Genomic DNA, 21,347 nt, shown 5'->3' with positions numbered 1-21,347 from the left:
GTGTGTGTGTATATAATTTAAAAGCATATTTGCAAAACACTATTAATTTTTTTACCTTTTACACTAAATGCTCTCTCAAGTCACTAAACCAAATTAGCTAAACTCAGGCTGTGCGGTAATTAGATTCGATTGTTAATAGATGATTGTGCACAAAATTATTTTAATTACAATATATTTAAGCTTAAGTACAATATGGTATACTTACAATATTTATTGATCTTTTCCATTTTTTTCCAGTCACATCAACAAACGCACAACATATTTTGACCCCCGGCAGGCCTTTACTGTGGAAGACATACAGGTGAAACCCAAACGCTTCGATGGAAACACCTGTGCTCTTGATGTACTGCAGAATCGTGACCTCTCAGACAAGGTCATAGTCATCACAGGGGCCAATTCTGGTATAGGTAAGCACCCCATCTGTTTTTTTTTTACCGTAAATTACAGTAAGTGACTTGATGGCAGTTTGCAGTTTTTTTGCTGTATTTATATGCCATTTTGTTACATGATTCATCTAAATTGACAGCTTAGTACACAACCATATGAAGAAACAGCCTGATTTTAAGCAATTTGTGTTTAATGAACCTGACCATTGTGCACCTGCACTGTTGCAGTACAATGCGTATCCAGAAGGTGGCACTATAGCATTAGTTAGTTTCTCGTTCCAGTAGTGAAATTGGGTTTGATAATAGACCCAGATTTCACATTAAGTGGCACAGTACCAAATTTGTTAATCATAACTGCGTATGTCCAGCACAATGCTTTTTTCGTTATTGCAACTTGTGTATATATGTATTCCTCTTTTACCAGTTTTTTTTTGGGGGGGGCACAAAGGCTTCAGAGTTTATTAAAAATCTGGTTTCCCTTCCCTTTAAACATTTATGTATTTATTTGTTTTGCCCTCCTAACTATGCTGTTATTATATGATTCGTTTTATTGTTTATTGCTTGCATTTGAAATAGTGTTTTCAGTGCTGTTTATGACCCTATCAGAACAGATCTGCGAAGCACCTATATGTGGTTTGTCACACTGAGCGAAATTTCCATCACTATTAGCCTTTACATGATTAACACATGTTGGCAGACAGAGATCATAACATAATGATTGATCACACTAAAGGTCATCGTCCATGCAATTCCTCTGTGCATCCACAAAACGTTGTCTTCTTGTTTTGTCTTGTAATATTTCATCAAAATATAAAAATGTGTTTCCTTTTGGAAAGGTGGTCCTTTTCTGATGACATTAGTTTGTGGACAGAACATCTGTTAAAGGATTAGTCCATTTTCGTAAAAAATCCAGATAATTCACTCACCACCATGTCATCCAAAATGTTGATGTCTTTCTTTGTTCAGTTGAGAAGAAATTATGTTTTTTGAGGAAAACATTCCAGGATTTTCTCATTTTAATGGACTTTAATAGACACCAACACTTAACACTTAACTCAACACTTAACAGTTTTTTTCAACAGATTTCAACGATCCCAAATGAGGCATAAGGGTCTTATCTAGCGAAATGATTGACATTTTTTGCAAGAAAAATAAAAATTATGCACTTTTAAACCACAATCTTCCTCTGGTCCTGTGATGCGCCAGCATGACCTCACGTAATTGCGTAATGCCGTGGAAAGGTCACGTGTAACTATATATGAAACGCACATTTGTGGACCATTGTAAACAATAAACTGACACAAAGACATTAATTAGTATCATTCCACATACAACAACGTCAGAACGGTCCTCTTTCTCCACACTTGTAAACGTTGGGGCGTAGTTTCGCATTCGTCATCCATGACCTCTTTACGTGATGACGTATTACGTTAGGTTGCGCTGGCGCATCACAGGAACGGAGATAGACGAGAAGCTGTGGTTTAAAAGTGCATATTTTTTATTTTTCTTGTCAAAAATGTCAATCGTTTCGCTAGATAAGACCCTTATGCCTCGTTTGGGATCGTTTAGAGTCCTTTGAAACTCCGTTGAAAAACCTGTTAAGTGTTGAGTTAAGTGTTAAGTGTTGGGGTCTATTAAAGTCCATTAAAATAAGAAAAATCCTGCAATGTTTTCCTCAAAAAACATAATTTCTTCTCGACTGAACAAAAAAAGATATTGGATGACATGGTGGTGAGTAAATTATCTAGATTTATTTTTAAGAATATGGACTAATCCTTTAACTCCTCCCCTCCACCTGTCAATCTGCTGCTAGCTCTGTTTCTGAGCGAAACTCCTCTCTTTATTGTTCTCTTTCAGTATTCAATTTAATTTGGGAATACATCACAATTAAAGTGGACCGCAACTTCTGGTTCACACTGATTTTAATGCATTCGGGTTTTCACGTGTACTTAAAATTAAAATAGTGATTTTCAGGCCATGAAAAAAAAATTCTGGAAATTCATAGCTTTCTAGTTATGCTCTGCTCTAAAATACTTAATATTTTATGTAGTGTTTATAAAACCTTTTAATTTTTTTTCCAGTAATAATATACAGTACTGTGCAAAAGTATTAGGCCCCCATGCTACCATTAGATGTGATGTTTTTGCAATGTTATAGTGATCATATATAAATATTTCTCAGTCTCTTTATTAGAATACAACCAGAAAATACAGGAAATATGTAGTATTAAAAACTGTATGAAAGTATAAGCTGAAGTGTTAAGTATTTGGGGTAAACTCCCCTTCCACTTGAGCAGGAAACTGCAGGATCTCTTAAACCTAAATTAAATTAAATCCTAATTTCTAATTCTAATCGAATGACTTCAGGACTTCAGTCTCCACAAAAAAGCTCAAGATATGTTTCGTGCCAAAAGAGGTCACACTAAATACCGACTGGTGCCTGAAGAAGACATTTAGTTCTGAATATTGTTTTGTTTTTAATTGTGTGTACACATTTCCTCTATTGTCTTTTTGTATCTTAAAAAAGAGTGAAAATAAATATGGATGGATATTAAAACTTTGCTAAAACAACAAAGCTGGTGGTGGTGGCCTAAGACTTTGCACAAACATCAAACATGTGAAAACCCTGATAACTAATAACCAATTTAAGAGCATAATTTAGCTTAATAGAAATCATGACGTAATGCATACCCCAAATTCACAATATAAACTTGTTATAAACAAATATGCATGACTTGCATCTTGTCTTTAAAACCCAGACTAGTCTCAAAATCTAATTCTGAGATCAGTCAATGATTTCACTCATTAATTTCAATCATGATCTTACTCAGTCAATATTAAAGATATCAAAGTAATATTTTTTACATAATGACGTTCTTTATATCATGTAGGATGATTTGATGTAAAAAACAGTAAATCACACAAAAACGACTAAAGCTGGGTTTTCACAGGCAGGGTCACATATATATACAGTGAGGAAAATAAGTATTTGAACACCCTGCTATTTTGCATGTTCTCCCACTTAGAAATCATGGAGGGGCCTGACAGCTCTTTGGTCTTGGCCATGTTGGATTCTGACTGATTTTATGGGGTGGACAGGTGTCTTTATGCAGCTAGCGACCTCAAACAGGTGCATCTAATTTAGGATAATAAATGGAGTGGAGGTGGACATTTTAAAGGCAGACTAACAGGTCTTTAAGGGTCAGAATTCTAGCTGATAGACAGGTGTTCAAATACCTATTTGCAGCTGTATCATACAAATAAATAGTTAAAAAATCATATATTGTGATTTCTGGATTTTTTTAAGATTATGTCTCTCACAGTGGACATGCACCTACAATGACAATTTCAGACTCCTTCATGATTTAGAAAGTGGGAGAACTTGCAAAATAGCAAGTTTTTAAATACTTATTTTCTTCACTGTATATCAAATAATTATATATTATAATATAATTGTGACATAAATGCTTGCTTTTTGAATTTACAGATCTTTATTGTTAGTAAAGTCAGTGTTTTTTTGGGGGGAGATTGAACACTAGATGGCAGAGATGCTCTGTGGATCACTTATGAATTCATCTTTACAGGCAGTTTTACTAATGCCTTCAAAACGTATGAAACACAGTATGCAGGAAAGACCAACTAATCATATAAAATTGCTGAATAGTATTATTAGCATTAGCATTATTTGGTATTACATGATCATAATTTTATTCAATCAGTTTGATCTTAATTTCTCTTTTAAGCATCGAATGGCACTCTGGTGAACGATCAAGTTATAGCTACATTGATTGTCCTATTTATTATTATTATTTTACAATAATGCTTCATTTTAATCCTTTTAATTTTTTTAGCAATAATTTAGCATTTTTTTTCAACATGAACTCATTATTCCAAAAAAAAATCATATTTAAATCATACTTAAAAAAAATTTGTTACATGCTATCCTTAATGTATAGTAATTCCACATGTATGTGCCACAACTGTACTAACAAGTATTTGCGAGTACAAGACAATCATTTGCATGAGTGTATTTATCTACTTTGAATCACAATTATTTATAGAGGTCATTTTTATTGCAATAATTGTGTTTGTCATGTAGCTTTTAAATGCATTAAGCACTTTAATGCATTATTAAGGTGGCACGCCTGGCCTTCTCCGCTAATAAGTCTCATCATCTGGTAATTACAGTAGGAGAGGTTATTATGCTTTTATTAGACTGATACTGTACTGTGTTTTATTAGCCCTGTACAGAAACACACTTACAATCGTCTCTCTCTACCGGTTTAATACGGCGGTAATGGAAACAAATGCTCTTTTGTATCCCCTCTTTCTCTCTTGTTAACGTGTTCTCTGGTTGTGGAGTGGTCCACCTGCACCCATGCATTGATCCTGCGGTGTGTGTTTGACCCCGGCTGATGCCTCCCATTCATTCCCATTAGTGACTTGGGCGCTTTCCTTAATTCTCCTCTATTGAACCAACTAAAAGTTATTTACCGTCTAAAGTGCCGTTCACTTCACTCAAACGCCACGTCATCACACACCCAACAGCACCTGACCTGAGACCTGTGAAGTTTTTGGTTTTAATGTGTTTCGTTTCGAAACACTGAAAAACTTTGGCTGTACTTGCCACGAAATTGTGATGTTGAAATATAGATATAAAAAATATAGATTCTCTCTCTCTTTTTTCTTTTTTCGTGCTTACTTTAATCTTTGTTTTTAAAACATAAGCATCTGTGATCTATTTTTAAATTATTTATAAACCAATTATAGTTGTGAAGACATCAATTGTTATTGCATTTTCTTGTTGTTTTATTACCAAAATAGTGCATTTTTACTTGTATAAACTTCTAAAACTTTCCACCTATAAGCAGCTAAGACAGATTTCTCAAACATTCTCAGGTTGTATTATTTTTCTCCTTAGAAACACCTTCATTTGTTCAGATAGTCATAAATAAATCATAAATCTTCTATTTGGATGCACTTTATTTTTGTCTCGAAATACCTAGTCGGAAACTTATTTCTTTAATGTGAGACATAGTCGGTTATACTTAGTCGAGCGTGTAGCGTGGGGTTATTTTTGTCGAGCAGGTGTATCGTTGGAGTCATTGGGTGATGGTGGTGGCCTCTTGGTTGGCTGTCTCTGATGGTGATGGATGCTCTGTGGCGGTCACGGTGCTCTAACGTGCCTCTGTTTGTCTTTCTGAGTCACAGAGCTGAAGACGTGGATGCATGTGTACGTTTACGGGCTTCTATATTTACACTGTTCCTATTTCAGTTCATCGGTTCTTATGGATGAGGCGGCAAACTTGCGAGCGCAGCCACGGGTGCTGATATTATTTGCTAGAGATGGCACGTTTTCCTTGCGGCACTTTGAGAAGTTTTTGTGTGAAAATTATAGAGAGAGGTATTTAAAGGTGAGGGTTTATTCAAATGCTTTCTCCATGTAAGTTGGCTGTTCTGAAATCAATTTTTGGTTTCATGTTGGTTTGTGGTGTTGCACAATCCTGAGTAGGCCGACATTGCAATAGCATCAGTTTCAACCAATATCTTCAATAACGTGGGATGTGAGGTGGCTTGTTTGTTCGTCCAATGGCAGACTAAGAAGTGTTAGAAGAAATCTGTTTGGAAACCCAAATTCTAATGCAATATTTTTTACAAAACAAGCCGATCTGAGTGTTTTAGTCACTTAAACCGAACTTAAAACAACTTTTGTCACCTGCTTTGATACACCGGATGCATTCTCTGATTTTCGTGGCACATTGTGTCGCTGTCTGAGAGTTCGCTCTGAACCTCATATCCTTGTTATGTTTTGCAAAAGCTCAGTGTCAGAACAGGAAATGGAGTGTATAAGGTGGCACAGGGGATGAATAACAGGCCGTTCTGACGGGAAATCTTCTGTTTTATGTTTCTTAATAAATGCCATGCCTGCTATGTATTTCCAGTTTAATTGAATTTTGATGACAGTGTTGCTGTACCCTCTCACCAGTTTTGTGTCGCCGGGTCACTCTCTCTCTTTTCTCTCTCTCTCTCTCTCTCTCTCTCTCTCTCTCTCTCTCTCTATCTCAACTAAAGGATCCTAAATGATGTAACATTGTGCTTCTTCCTTCTACAGATAAGATCGGCCCTGTTTGTTTGTGAGAAATTACCACTGATCTGTTCAGCATCATTCACTGATGGACTGCCCACCTATTGGACTCTAGCCTTGCGTTAAAAAGACCTTAAAGGGGACATATCATGGAAATCTACGTTTTTTCACGTTTAAGTGCTATAATTGGGTCTTCAGTGCTTCTATCAACCTAGAAAATGTGAAAAAGATCAATCCAGTAACTTAGTTTTGGTAAACCATTCTCTGCAAGCATGTGGAAAAAAATAGGTAATTGAAATTTGGCTCCCCTTGTGATGTCAGAAGAGGAGAATACCACCCCTTAATCTGCACTATCCAACCGCGCCACTGTGTTCCAATGAGATCAGCTCATTTGCATTTTAAAGGACACACCCAAAAACGGCACATTATTGCTCACACCTACAAAGTGGCAATTTTTGCATGCTATAATAAATGATCTATATGGTATTTTAAGTAAGAACGTCCAATACTTACTCTGGGGACACAATTTTTTTATATCTTATAGGGGAGTAACAATATTTTGCGATACACACTATAATTATGGGCTCACACCAGCTGCGTTTGAGGCGTCAAATTCGCGTGTACCGCGCCTAGTTTGCTGCTTGAATAGTTTGAGTTTACTCGCTTCATTTCTACGTGAAAGCCGCGTGTGAAATTCTAGTCATCGAGACATTCACACGGAAATTCGCGTCATGGGAGGGGCTTCTGCTACTCCGCTCGCTTCCTGTAATCGCGTCACTACTAGAGCAAGCTCCTGATTGGTTGACGCTGCGGGTTATTCCGCCAAAGTTGAAAAGGTTCAACTTGCGCGTTTGCCGCGGCAACACTCAATTCGCGGCATTCAATGAAGCGGAATCGTGTCTTCCACGCTTAACGCCTCATTCACACAGAGAGACCTCCAGACGCACATCAACGCGTCTTCACATCAACTTAACATTGAAATCACTCGCGCTTGATGCCGCTACAGCAGCTGTTGTGAACACAGTATAATACCTGACTCGCAAGGGCAATTTTATGCACAACTGTTTCATGTACTATGGCTATTTATAAAGTCCTTATCAAATTAAAATCACAGTTTGAGTCATTTATAACATGCCTTTGGAAAAAGCAACACTCATCAAACATAATCATTAAAATATTCTTTATTATCATGAAAATACCTGCAAATGTTTAAAGAACAGCGATATAAATATGCTTACACATTTCCTGGAGCTGCAAGTGTAAATGGTACTTTTTCTGGAGCGCATATTGAGTTTCTGCACGAGAGCGCCATCTGGCTTTTAGATGTAGGGGAATTTCACCATAATTCGTTGAGAAGCATAGCAAGCAGAATTGCACGATGTATCGTTACATCCCTAATATCTTAAAGTCTTGTGAAATGTCCACTTTCACTCTTTTCCCACCAGCGTTTTTTTTAAGTTGCCAGCCAACACCAGCATTTTTTATGTTTTTTACAAAAGTTTAATGCCTTCCGACGGAGCCAATGGTGTAGTGGGCAGCGCTCCGTCGTGGTGCTTTCACACTTTCGGCGACCCAAGTTCGATTCCCTGCTCATGGTCATTTGCCAATCCCGATTCACTCCACCCTGTAATTTCCTGTCCTCTCCGCTATCACTGTTTAAATAAAGGCAAAAATGGGCAAAAAATAGACCTTCAAAAAATGTTTAATGCCTTCCAAATTTTCTTTAAAAATATAATCATAAAATATATCAAAGGAAAGAACAGACCCTCTGTTTTAAAAAAAAGTTTCATCCTATCTTAATTTGTTCTTTTTTATCACCTCTCAAATATGGGCAGGTTTCTTAAAGGACTTTTTCAGAGATCAAATTCAGAATGATGGTCAAAACATACACACTGTTTTTGAATCAGTTTATGCTTCAATGTTTTATAAGTTGTGTAAGAGCGCCACCTAGTGGATAATAGCAGTAATATGGATTAGCCTAAAACTTGTCATTGTCACAGAAACGTTTTCTCTTATTTGATGAGAAAATGGCTTCATTGTTTAGACTTTGCACTGTATTAAAATTCACTATATATATATCCACTATATATATATATATATATATATATATATATATATATAAGCAATAATATACACCATGATTTTGGGGGTGTGCACCCTGTAAAATCCGAGTGTGTAATAATTATGGCTGTGACGGTTGTAATAAACACCGCACAACCGTGGTCGTGAAGTATGGCTCGTGGTGGTGAAGTGTGAAATATATAAATTACAATCTCACACAGCAAGATGTCTTCAAGTTCGTGTGAACGAAAGCGGCCAGCAGACTCAGAGTTACTGCGCTAATTCAAAGGGGAGGCAACTGATATCAGTGATGACCCGCTGCTTGGGGGCGGAACAATGAGGCAAGCTAATCTCTCTTGGTCACTCAAGGTTGCGAAAAAGTATCAATGTGCACTACCAGTACACTATGAGAATGCATTTTCAGCATGTCTGGGAACATTATAACCCCAAAAAGATTTCTCACTTGGACCAAGTGTTGTTTTATGGATGGAAGTGCTACAGCACGCACATAGGCGCCAATTCCGTGGGTGCTCCGGGGCTAGGCTTGAGCACCCACCGAAATGGCCAAGCACATATGCTTATTTGCTTCACATTTTGTGTCTAAAACCATATGGAAAACAAGATTGCGACGCTTTCCTTCTTTTCAAAGCACATGGGTGCTCCAGAGTAGAGCTGTCGAAAAAAATCGTCTGCGATTCTCATGCATGTCTCATCAGTAAAGCCGGTTCGGTGGTTAGTAGTAAACCGCTATCACCTGCTTTCAGATGGAGCTGCATACACTGCACAGAGCCGTATGTCACCGAAAGCTAGGCAAAATTGCGTTCATAATCGAAGACAATCTTCCACGATTATGAACGCGATTTTGCCTAGCTTTCGGTGACATACGGCTCTGTGCAGTGTATGCAGCTCCATCTGAAAGCAGGTGATAGCGGTTTACTACTAACCACCGAACCGGCTTTACTGATGAGACACGCATTAGAATCGCGGACGATTTTTTTTGCCAGCTCTACTCCAGAGCATCTATCGTTGCTAAGTAACCTAAGCATTGCTTGACGTTGTGAAGAGCCCTCACCAGTGGAAAAAGTTGGTCATTCAATCTATATGTTCTTTCTTATCATAGAAAAATCAATTACACTTTATCATCACTTATTGTTGCTTTAATACATGCATTCAATTTGCCTAATGTAAACACTGTCATTTTCTGCTCACAATCTTTATTTTCTGACATAAATATGCATTTTCTGTGAAGAAGCTTTGAAAATTATGCATTGTGAGAAGCGCTATACATTTTTTTTAATTGCGTTGCGTATTTTAGTGCCGCTGGATTGATATGCACAAGCAAAACTATCCATTATATAATTTTAGTTACACCAAAATGTTATAAACGCAGAAAAAAAGTATTTTCCTTTGTTTTATCCTCTTCGGTGTGCCCGTGGAGGCTGTTATTGATACTGAGTGTCAGAGGAAATAGAATCTGAGGCTTTTAATGTGCGTTTCATGTCCGGTTTTGATTAATCTGTTTATTGGTTCTGTAATGAACACCTGGTATGGTTGGTTAGACAAATTATTGAGCGTTATTAACCTTGGATGAAATTCACAAAGCACGGCAAAAACTGATGTAACATGCAAGAAAATTACAACTGGGGATAAAAGATTCGATAATGATTACGATCTCAATACCACCCCAGCGAGCGGCCTGAATGCATATATATATGTTTAAGGCCTTTACTAGCTTTTAAGGCAGGGAAGCTTTTTAAAATGGTAAGGAGTGTCTGAGTGTGAACTCAAGTGGTTTATGGATCAGTTGACTTTTACTATTTTTCAGAGAGCAGAGATATTAAAGTTGCATGATGACTCTCTGCAGTCATTGCTCTCTCTCTCTCTCTCTCTCTCTCTCTATTTCTCTCTTTATCCCTCAGTCTCTGTCTTTAACAATGACATTGATGAAAGTAAAGGCATTCCAGTCTTGGATTTGCAGATGGCAGGGGCTAAGCACGAAGGCTGGCGTAAGGGGTTGCCGTGGGGACGGTGTGACCGATGCAAACAAACGGCACAATGAAAAATGGTACTGGGATTTTGCAGAGGCCACTTGGGGGTCAAAGACGGAGTACGTGAGGGGAGGGCGGCAAAGGGCAGTCAGGGGCAAAAGCAGCGGGGTAATAGAACGGCGTGGGGCTGGTCAGGTGGAACTCCTCTCCTCACACTCCGGTAATTACAAACCATACATTTCACTTTGGGTCATGACAACGCCTCCCCCAATCCCAAATGAAGATGGGGGGTTATTAATGGTGTAAATTAAGGCTCCCCGCAGACCGATGGAAACACCAGACTTCCTATTTTAACCCCAAAATATATATCTCACCCCACCTGCTGCTCACTGGGTCTGCCTTCGTCCCCCCAATGCTATATGACCATAAGATCCACCCTGCAGGTAGAATCAAGAAGGAAAAAACTGTAATGTGAACTAGGATCTAGGACTTTATAGTGGACCTCGCTATTGCACCAATAATTGCGTACAAATGTGCACAGAAATATCCTCTATTCATGAATATCAGCTGACGTCACTCACATCTCAAACTTGTCTTCTGCCATTTTGAGTACCTGAAGTGGTCGCAAAAGAACCAGAAGCTATGCCTTCAATATATTGTAAGCATCAAATTTGCTATTTTTACAACATTAAGAATGCTCGACACAACATGAAGCTTTGCTCGAAGTATCACCTGTATTTCTACACGTGAACCGAGCATTGAGAACATTGTTTGTGTACACAGAGTTTACTAAAAAGAAGGTTTTATCAAATGACTTTGGTTGTTTTGGTGTCCACTGGCCGACATCTTGGCAGTCAAGATGTATCAATCTCCCGAATGTGATGTAAGAAGGGAGGAGAATAAAGATGGATAGCTCCTAAAGCATAGTTTCATATAAATGCACAGATAATTCGTTGTTTTGTCACAAGTGAAAAACAATGGCTGCGTCCGAAACAGCATACTGTATAGTAGGTACTGAATTAGATGAAGTACCTACTTACTTAGCGTTAAAACAGTAGGTACTGTATAGTATGAATCCTGGTAGTATGAATGAGATTCGGACGTACTACATCCGCCATGTTGCTGCATCACGTGACATACCTCGTCATCACGTCATGTTATTTCAGCACGAAAACAACCGCATGCCTCGTCTTCTTCGTTGGATAACTCCTCTCCCGGGGCATCATGGGATAGTGAAGCGTCCATCGTATGCACACTGCAAAATCTAACCGGAAGTAGTAGGTCATCCGGGTACTTTTCGCATACTGTTTTTCGAATATTATGTATTCGGACATACTACTCGCCTCGCCTACTGCTTTTCGCGTACTTTATAGTATGAAGTAGGCGGTTTCGGACGCAGCATATATTGACCTTCTAGTTGAAAAAGGAGCCTCATATGAGATCCATTCATTCGCATTCGGAAATCTATTCTTTACGTCTGGCAAAGATAGTGAGCGGACACCATAACAGCCAAAGTCAGTTGTTCAAAACTTTTCTTTTTAGTAAACTCTGTGTACACAAACAATGTTCTCAATGCTCGTGTTCATGTGTAGAGATCCAGGTGATACTTTGAGCAAAGTTTCCTGTTGTGTCGAGCCTTCTTAGTGTTGTAAAATATGGGTAGTTCGGTAGCATCGGACAGCGGCTGGAAGAACGCATCAGGGATCGGTAGGCGTCAAACCCTAAGTAGCATTTCTTTTCATTACAGTCGAGGTGTGAAATGTTGTCTTTCATAGCTATTTCCCGTATCCGTACGAATCATAGACAGTAAAAGATAAGAAAGACGTAAAGCGTAGCAAGCTAGCCAATGCTTGTCAGTAGCATACTGGTACTCGGTAGCTACTCAAGATGGCTGCAGGCAACTGGAATGACGTAAAAGGTCACATGACTGGTCAGACTAGTTGCGAAGCTGAACTCTTGAACAAATACCTCATCTAAAATAACAAATGTTTTGGTTTCATAGGTAATCTACTTGTTGTTTATGTTGCATGTTATATAAATAAACTACTTTAAAAAGACTGTGTTGTTATTTATTCTTAGCATAGTTTACGTGAAGTTATGTGTTGACTACGAAAGCCACTTGTTTATGTTGTTACTGCTGAAACTGTCTATATTATCACCTGTAAAGCCATTCGTCACACTGCTGCAAATATGTCTTTACGCTCTACAAATGGCCCATTGTACACTAAAATAAACGTTGTTTCAACTTAAAGGGACAGTAAGTAGGGTTTTAAGTGTTTTTTTTATCAAAATCAATGTCTGTATTCATAAATATGTCCTTGTTGGTGTCAAATGACCTCTGACAGTGATTTGACTTTTCTTTGTAAGCTTAGAATTTCTTCTCTTTACTTACATTGAACGGGTAAGTCCAATGAGGCTTCCATGTCGTTCAGCCGTATTGATAAACTATAATAGCAGAGAGGGACAAAATCCACTAGCGTTTCCACAACGTGTTTTCATTCAGAACATGTGAACCAGCTGAAACGAACAAAGAGTTCAGTGAGTACACAACGGCTACTGTAGTTGCAACACGCATTGGGAAAAGCGAGGCGCTAAAGAGCACTATTCGTTTGAATGCAAAATGCAATTTCACCACTAGGTGGGGTAAATCCTACTTTATTGTCCCTTTAAAGCAACACTATGTAGTTTCCATGTAAAAATGACTTACAGCTCCCCCATGTGGTTGAAAGCGCAACAGTGCCTGGTATCAGACACTCTTCTGCAGGCAGGGGGAGGGGCGCGGCTGTGTGCTCTACCCTCCACCGCCACTTTCAGAGTGTGCTTGTAGCAGCTAGGAGGCTGCTCAGGTTGCAGCAACAGTAAAATTTGTCCAGTTAAAAGTTGTTCTATCACTGAAATAATTTTAGAGACATTATTTAAAGGTAAAAAAACTACATCGTGTTGCTTTAAAGTAAGTGTTCATGCTGCCTTAAAATTTTGAGTTAATTCAACTTAAAGATATTAGTTAACTCAACTTTTGTTTTTTACAGTATATGGTGTCTGTGAACATATTGGAGTCATGCAACAGTATTTGATGTGCATGCTTAAGCTTTGATGCTCGTTTAAATAATAAAGCTTTGAATCTTGCCTGCAACTTGTTAAATTAAGTACCACAATCACTACTGTCCACTTTCTTGTTTAACTTGGTTAAATAATGCTGCAAAATAAATCCCAGACAAAACAAGAATCTAGGACAGAAGTTAGTGTGAGGAAAAAAAACATTTACCAGCTCTTTGTTGATCTTGGATTGTTCTCCCATTTTTTGCTCCAAAATGAACATGTCCAGTTAAGACCAGGATGTGACCTGCAGAAGAAAATTAGCAGAACAATAAAACTATCAGCTGACCCAGAGGTTATCTCTGAACCATCCTGTCTTTACAGAAAAAACACTGAAATCTCAAAGCTTTATTTACTCTGCCACCCACCCGCTCAACTGTAGATCAATTTGAATTCTAAATAACGACCCTTTATAAAGTCAATCCATATACAGTAGAACATATACACTGTAATAAATTAAATGTAGTGCTCTCTAACTGTTTTCAATTTTAAAACAGCCACGTTTTTATTTTTATAGCGCATGTAGTGCTGGATCTCTCTCTGTAAGGAACTCTATCTGCCTTTCTGATGAACAAGTGAAGTCATTACGTCCAAATTAATGTCAAGCCCCTCGTATTTTCCATAAATAATACACGGCAGGTCTCTGTTGTCGTTAAACATGTTCTAATTTGTTCTCCATTACCAAAAAACAACAGCGTTGATTAATTCACACTTCAAGCTAAACAACCGCCACGATTTTTACAAGGTGACTGGGAGAGTCGCTCTTTTACTCAACACTAATGCGACACTTTTTTTATTAATAAGTCTCTGTGCGAAGAAAGCAAGACGCTTAATTGCAGTCTTACGGGGTTGCTTATAAAATTGCTATTTTTGCTTGCGCTTTACTGACAAGGAAACATTTCAATTCTCACGTTTCTAGTTTTTATTTTGGTGTCTGTTTCCCAGGCAGGGAGATACTCACAGCTCTCCATTATCCTAATAAGGTGTCATAAAATTTAATTCCATGCTTGGTTTGTCAGAGAGGAGTTCTTATCCTACTCCAATTTTGAGTTTTAATAGGTAATACTCCTTTGCTCTCTCCTCACAATTAGGCCTCCTAGTTACCTTTTAATGAAAATCAGATTAAAACATAATCTAATTAAAGTTCATTTTAATCCGCGCTATCGTGCAGGCTCTCTGTCGCCGAGAATCACGTGGCCGCTGTCAGAGTCGGTTAGTTTGCATGATAGAGGAGGGCCAGACTATCAATCAAAGGTTTTTACATATGTGTGCATGTGTTGGCAATCCCTATGAGGTGCATTGTGCAGAAAAGACTTGAGTTTGAATCTGTCATTTACTTTTTATAAGAAGACTAATTTGTATGAAGTGAATCGTACAAAATTGTATTATTACTAGAAAAAAAAAAAACCACCTCTTACCGTAGGTTCACACCAGCCACGTTTGAGGCGTCAAATTCGCGTCTACCGCGTCTAGTTTGCCGCTTGAACATTTTGAGTTTACTCGCTTCATTCACGCATGGACAGTGCTTTAAGTGGCCCAAAAGAGGTGCCGGTACTCTATTATTTTTTATATTTTGCTGCAGGGGCGTAGCCAGTAATGGGCCAGGGCGGCACTGGCCCGCCCACTTAACTCCCTGGCCCGCCCAGGCAAGTTTCATCAAAATACACTTTTAGTTTATTTTTATTATTCAAATGTATTTAAGAAAATATATTAATATAAACCTGATTTATCTTTGACTGGTGTGTGTTTAATTTGCTTTCTAAATAAAATGGAATTGTTGAAGCAAGTTGTAGGAAGCCGCCGGAACGTAATTGGTTGCTTGGTTGCTAGGGGTTCTTCTGACAGGTAGACTCTGTGGGAGACGGCGGGCTTAGGCAGCCAGCCAGCTAACTTTGCTAACTGCGTTTTTTAGCTAATATTATTAACATTGCCACAATAATGGCTAAAGTTTCTTTAATGTGTTATTTAAAAACGCAAGTGTTGAGGAAGAAGATACGCCACTGCCTCTATCTGCCGAGTCCTACCAGCGCAGTTCTTCAGACTCATTAACCCACAAGAAGGCTAGTCAGGCGCTGGTGGTGCCGGTTGCCGCTTGCTCCCTGGCGGCAGTTCCAGTGCTCTCTCCCGGTCAGCCTGACACAGGTTTACCCGCCGATCTAACGGCAATTGATAAACCACCCTCACAACCCAATTTGAATCCATGACTCGATTACTCGCCTCAAAAACCTGTGCCTTTTGTTTTTTGAGAAAAAACTCTGTGACTCTTTGGAATATAATGAGATCATTTCTGTTTTCAACATTAAACCCAGGCGCTTGCATCTTGTTTTGTAGAATGAAAACAACAAAGGTAGGCCTGTTGTTTAACTCTTTTCCTTATTTTTGCTCCTGAAGTGATCTAATAATGTGTGTTGTGTATAGATGTACGCCTAAGGTTAACTTACATTGTTTAATTTAAATGAGTTGCTATGAGTTTATTTATTTCAAACCGTGCTCTGCTGAGAGTTTTCATTTTTTCAATTTTCTGTTACGTTTAGCCTACTTTATTTCAGGTGAACTGTTTTTGCACTGCTGATTAGCCTGAATAAGACAGTTTATTGTCTATGCTGGCCTGGTTTGTCCAGCCTTTATTGAGCTCTGTGTTGGTTGAACATGTTTAGACAGTGTTTTATTATTTCCTTTGCCGAAAATTGCAAAGTAAAGATGTCACTGCTTTGCAGTTTGTCAATTCTTTTTTTTCTAATCTAAGGTTTAATTATTATTCAAGTCATTTTATTCTAATATAAACTATAGGCCCACTCACTTTTGCCCCGGCCCGCCCAAAATACAATTTCTGCCTACGCCCCTGTTTTGCTGACTTAATGACTCCTATATTGAAGCGGTTTTATATTCAGCAGTCAACAGACGACCTTTATTAAAAAAAATAAAATAAATATTTCATAAGTTTGTGGATTTGCTTGAGCTAGAAATAGCTACTGAACATAAATAAAATGTGCAAAAGGTATGCAAGTAAAATTTTCAACATGGTTAAATGCTAAAATTAGTTGTTCAGATAGAAAGAGTTTAAAAAAAACTTTAAAATGAAACCAAGACCAAGTCTATGGGTCTAAAAATAACAAAACACTGGCCTTTTGAAACTCGAAAGTCATCACTTTATTTTGTCCCCATGTTTTCCATTTTGCGGGTGTTAAAACTCCTGTGCGCGTTGTTCAAATTCATTGAAATTTTGTTCACTTGTAGTTTAGCAATTAAACTAAATGTGTATTACAATTTCAAGAATGTTTTTACTCTGCACATCGCCTGAGGAAAGTTGCGTCGAGGGGAACCAAACTGAAAGCCGCGACAGTGGAGATTGTCACGTACCTACAAAAGGGTATTGAAAAAAGCTTGAGGCACTGCGCGTGAAATTCTAGTTATCGAGACATTCATGGGGAAATTTGCTTCATGGCATGGCTACTGCGACTTTTGCTTTCTGTAATCACGTCACTACTAGAGCAAGCTCCTGGTTGGTTAACGCAGCGCGTTTTTCTGCCAAAGTTCAAATGTTTCAACTCGCGCATTTGCTGCGGCAGCGCTCAATTCGCGGCATTCGTGCAAACTAGATGATCGGATTCAGTTAAATCGTGTCAGCTGGTCTTTACATTTGACTCAACATTGAAATCACTGCCGCTTAACACCTCTACCGCGGCTGTTCTGAACGCAGCATTACAAACATACACACCAATCGCCAATTCAACAATTTGCATGAGTAGATTACATACAAACTCACTGCAAAGACGCGAATAGACTCAAACTTGCATGGGGGATCCTAATGATGCAAATTGGACGGCGCGATTGCAGCGAAAACACACACTTGTGCGCAAGTTGAAAATATTGAACTCAAGCGAAAAATGTATTGATTAAAATTGATGACACAATCAAAATCAATGACACGAAGCCTGCGGGTAATCTGCAGCGAGGAACGCAAAGCTTCGCGTTTGGTGTGTATGCAGCATTACCCTGCCCCTAACCCCAACTCCAGCAAATCGTTCAAAAACATATGAATGTGGTTCGTATAAAACATTATGAATTTCCATGTACTTTCAGCACTCGTTACGTAACGAAATCAGTAGTCGTTAAAAGCAGTCGGCACAGACATACTCCGTCATACGTCCGGATGGTTCTTTGAAATTGTGTCCATGTTTAACATGGGAATTCCAACTTTTTAACTGTGTTAATAAGTCCAAATTCATAAAATACCATTAGACCCCCCCAGAAGATTTATGGTATTGTCTTCATTTATTCATTTCAAGTAAAAATATGCCCCATTTTGCCAAATCAAAACATATTTTTATGTTACTTTAACTGCAAAAGTTTAGTTAAACAATTTCAACTTGAATTTATAAGTTATGTTAACTTTTTAATCCCAAACTTAGAATAGTAGGTTGAATTGACTTGCAAAATCAAGTTGCTTTACAGTGTAGTCTAAAAAAAAGGTTATTATCACTACTGTCATGTAAAAAATAATTTATACTGTATGTATTAGCCACATTAGCTCAATGTTCTCCCAATCAAAATGGTGTAGTTTAAGTCTTGCTTTAGGCCTCCATCTCATGAGTGAACTTCAGAAACGTCTTGTGCTGTAGTGGAAAAAAAAACTTCTGATATGTGTGCAAACGTCACTCACCATCAGTGACAGCTGTCAACTTTCATATCCACTGATACCCATAATTCCCTGCGTCGGAGTGGTTCACAGAGCGATTGAGTCATACCTCTCTGTTTGAGCCGTGTTGGCCTGTCAGGTCTTTTCTGAGCCATGACAGTGTAATATGTTTTACAAGCAGCATGGCCAAGGGTTATTTCACAGTCAGAGGGATCGGGCAGGCCAGCCAGTAAACCGCAGCTGCACGGGGGAACAGCCACGCGGCGACACAGCACATCTAATCCACTTGCTGGCTGGTAGATGAGCATTCCAGCCATCGAATGTCAAGGGACTCACTTAAAGCCCAATTTATTCTCGTGTTTGATTCCACTTTACATTAATAGGAGCTTATGACAACAGTGGCTTGCATAAAGAGAGTATCTGTTTGCATTTTCAGCCAGTTTTCTGTGATTTAAGCTCATGATTTAATGAGTAGAAGATGCATTTTTGGATTTTGAAAAAAAAAATGGCTACAAAGATTGAGTGTCCTGCAGACAGTACAGCATTTCTTCTTTACACTACGTTGCACTGTGGGACGAATTTAGAGATTTGACCTTTTTCCCCTTCGTATGATGGCAAAATATACCAGTACCCCTATCTAAAATTCCCTCTGATTTTTTTAAACCCGATAATTAATGTCGCACTTGCAAACTTGAGCCATTGTTATGAAAAGGTTTTTTCCTCCCGCATCTATTCTGAGACACGTGTACCTTTATGACTGGTGCCCACTCCGGGTGATAAAGTGCTGATGCCAGCTTAAGAGAAACTTTAAACACACTTGGTGTAATCAAAGGCACAATGCAAAAAGGCAGGTCAGCAAAACCAGCCAAAACAATACCCCAAGTCCCCCCTAAATATAACCTTTTTCTGTGAAGCAAATGTCTTGTGTTTCTGCCTGCCTGTACCGCATAATTTAGATCATTGTTTCTACCTTTTGAGTTTGACTGACCTATTTAGACTGGCAGTTTTTGGAAATTAATTTGAAGAATTGATATGAAACATATTTCCAAATGAATGGGGTCCAAGTATCTCTGTGATGAAACTTCTTATCGCACTAGCTTTGAAGTGCTTCATGGTTTTACATGATTTTTTCCCCGTACAAACTATGTTCTGTGATCGTTTATGACCCCATCGTAGGTTTGTAATCCTGCCACGTGTTTCTACATTTACCATTTTTGTTTCTTGTAGCAAAGGTGCCACAAGGTCGTGTCCTTGGTCCGTTCCTTTTCATTTCACTATCTCCACAGAAGCTATTGGAGTTTCTCTGCTTTAATTTGATCTCATTCATCTTTTGAAAAAAGACTTGATTGAGTATCTTAAAGAAGAGCCTTTGGCTTTCTGTTTGATGGAGAATGGAACAGAGATATGGAACCCCAGCTCATCTTCTTGCCACCCGTTCACCCTCTGCTCAGTTTCATTTGCAAATAACAGTGCTGCAAAGTTATCAGAGTTAACGGACTTATCTCAATCATGTCTTTTTCTACAACCCCTCTTCCACCCACCCTTGTCTTTTCTGCAGGTTTTGAGACCGCTCGATCTTTCGCTCTTCACGGCGCCCATGTGATCTTAGCCTGCCGAAACAAAAGTCGTGCCATTAAAGCAGTGAGTCTGATCACAGAGGAGTGGGTGAGTTTGAAGACATGCATACATAAAGTTCCTCTGCAGCCCTACATCATCACTCGTGACCTTTAGATTTCATAAATCAGGTTTTGCTTAGCTGATATCTTGCCACAAAATTAGATCTTTGAGAATAATCTTTGTTCCAAAACCTAGTGAGCTGCCTTCTAATAAAGCTTACTGATTTTTATGGAATATCACAAGTGACTGCAATCCTATCATATGTAGTTGCTTCATGCTCAATACAAATCATCAGAAGACAGTTTGTAGTATGTTACTATACTTAAAACGCAATGCTGCAAAAATGTGACTTTGTTTATAAAATCCAAGCTAAAGGGCCAGATTTACTAACAGCTTGTGCCAGCGCAAACCATCATTTTGTCGTTAAATAACGACTGTCTGGATTTACTGAAGATGGATAAGGTGCTGAAAAGGTGTGGTCTAGTTATTTTTTTTGCGACTGACCCTTATTGCATATGCATTTCTAGGAATTTCCCTATGAGACACACAATTTATGGGAGGAAATTATTTAAATGATTCACGCAACGCAATTTACTAATTTTTGCGCATGTGATATTACTGGTATTTGTGCCACTATTTAATGGCGAATAAAACGTGTCTTAAATAATTGTGTACTTAAAATTGTTGCAATTGTTGGGCATCACAGATGATACAAGGCAGAGGATTTTTAAAGACATAAATAGGGATGTGCATTTATGTCATTTTTTCATTTCAATAACGAAATGAGTGAAATAAAATATTGAAAACACTTAAATAAAACTTAATTTTGAAGAAACTATGACAAACACATACTAGATTATTGATGAATTAAATGTTTTTAACAGAAACCTCTAACAGGAAAAGCTGCATGATGAAGTGAAACTAAAGGGTTAATAAACACAAACTGACACACTCTACATAATATTAAGCATTTATAGTAACATAAATGTATTATACAACGAGCAACTTGTGATGGTGTTGTGCATCTAACTGACTGTATTTTCGTCCTACCGAAGTAAATCCCAAAATCACAGCATCATAGTGCGTCAGTGATGTGAAGTGTTTTCGGCTCCACAGCAAATGCGTGGTCGGCGGGTTGCTGCGGGGCAGGTGTGCGGACTTTATCTGTTTGCTTTTGAATCATGCATAACGTTACTGATATATGCCGGTCTGCGTAGCTCAACACTAGGGCTGCAGCTATCGATTATTTTTGTAATCGATTAATCTAGCACTGAATCAATCGAGTAATCTGATAAAAATTTTGTGTGTGTTTTTAAACAACCAAAAAAAAAATGCATAACGAAAATGACTTGGCTGTAAAATGTTCAAGCATTTGGCTTTTATTTCTAAAAAAACAGAGGTATTTGGCTCCAAAAAATAAGCCTATTTATTTCAATTTTTACCCATTTAGTGTTTATAAGTGCCAGTACTAGGGCT

The 21,347-nt window shown here is 38.3% G+C and overlaps 1 protein-coding gene across 1 annotated transcript in view; it reads left to right on the top strand.

Moving 5' to 3' along the window:
* The window catches only part of wwox (WW domain containing oxidoreductase), a 303,723-nt gene that overhangs the window by 3,555 nt on the left and 278,821 nt on the right, over window positions 1–21,347 (top strand). The window contains exons 4-5 of the mRNA XM_073868407.1: window positions 238–407; window positions 19,813–19,919. Coding sequence (XP_073724508.1) covers window positions 238–407; window positions 19,813–19,919 — 277 coding nt within the window. The remainder of the gene's footprint in view (window positions 1–237; window positions 408–19,812; window positions 19,920–21,347) is intronic.

Source organism: Misgurnus anguillicaudatus, chromosome 6 (genome assembly GCF_027580225.2).
Source record: "Misgurnus anguillicaudatus chromosome 6, ASM2758022v2, whole genome shotgun sequence".
In the NCBI taxonomy this organism is placed as follows: domain Eukaryota; kingdom Metazoa; phylum Chordata; class Actinopteri; order Cypriniformes; family Cobitidae; genus Misgurnus; species Misgurnus anguillicaudatus.
This window is presented reverse-complemented; position numbering and strand designations above follow the sequence as displayed.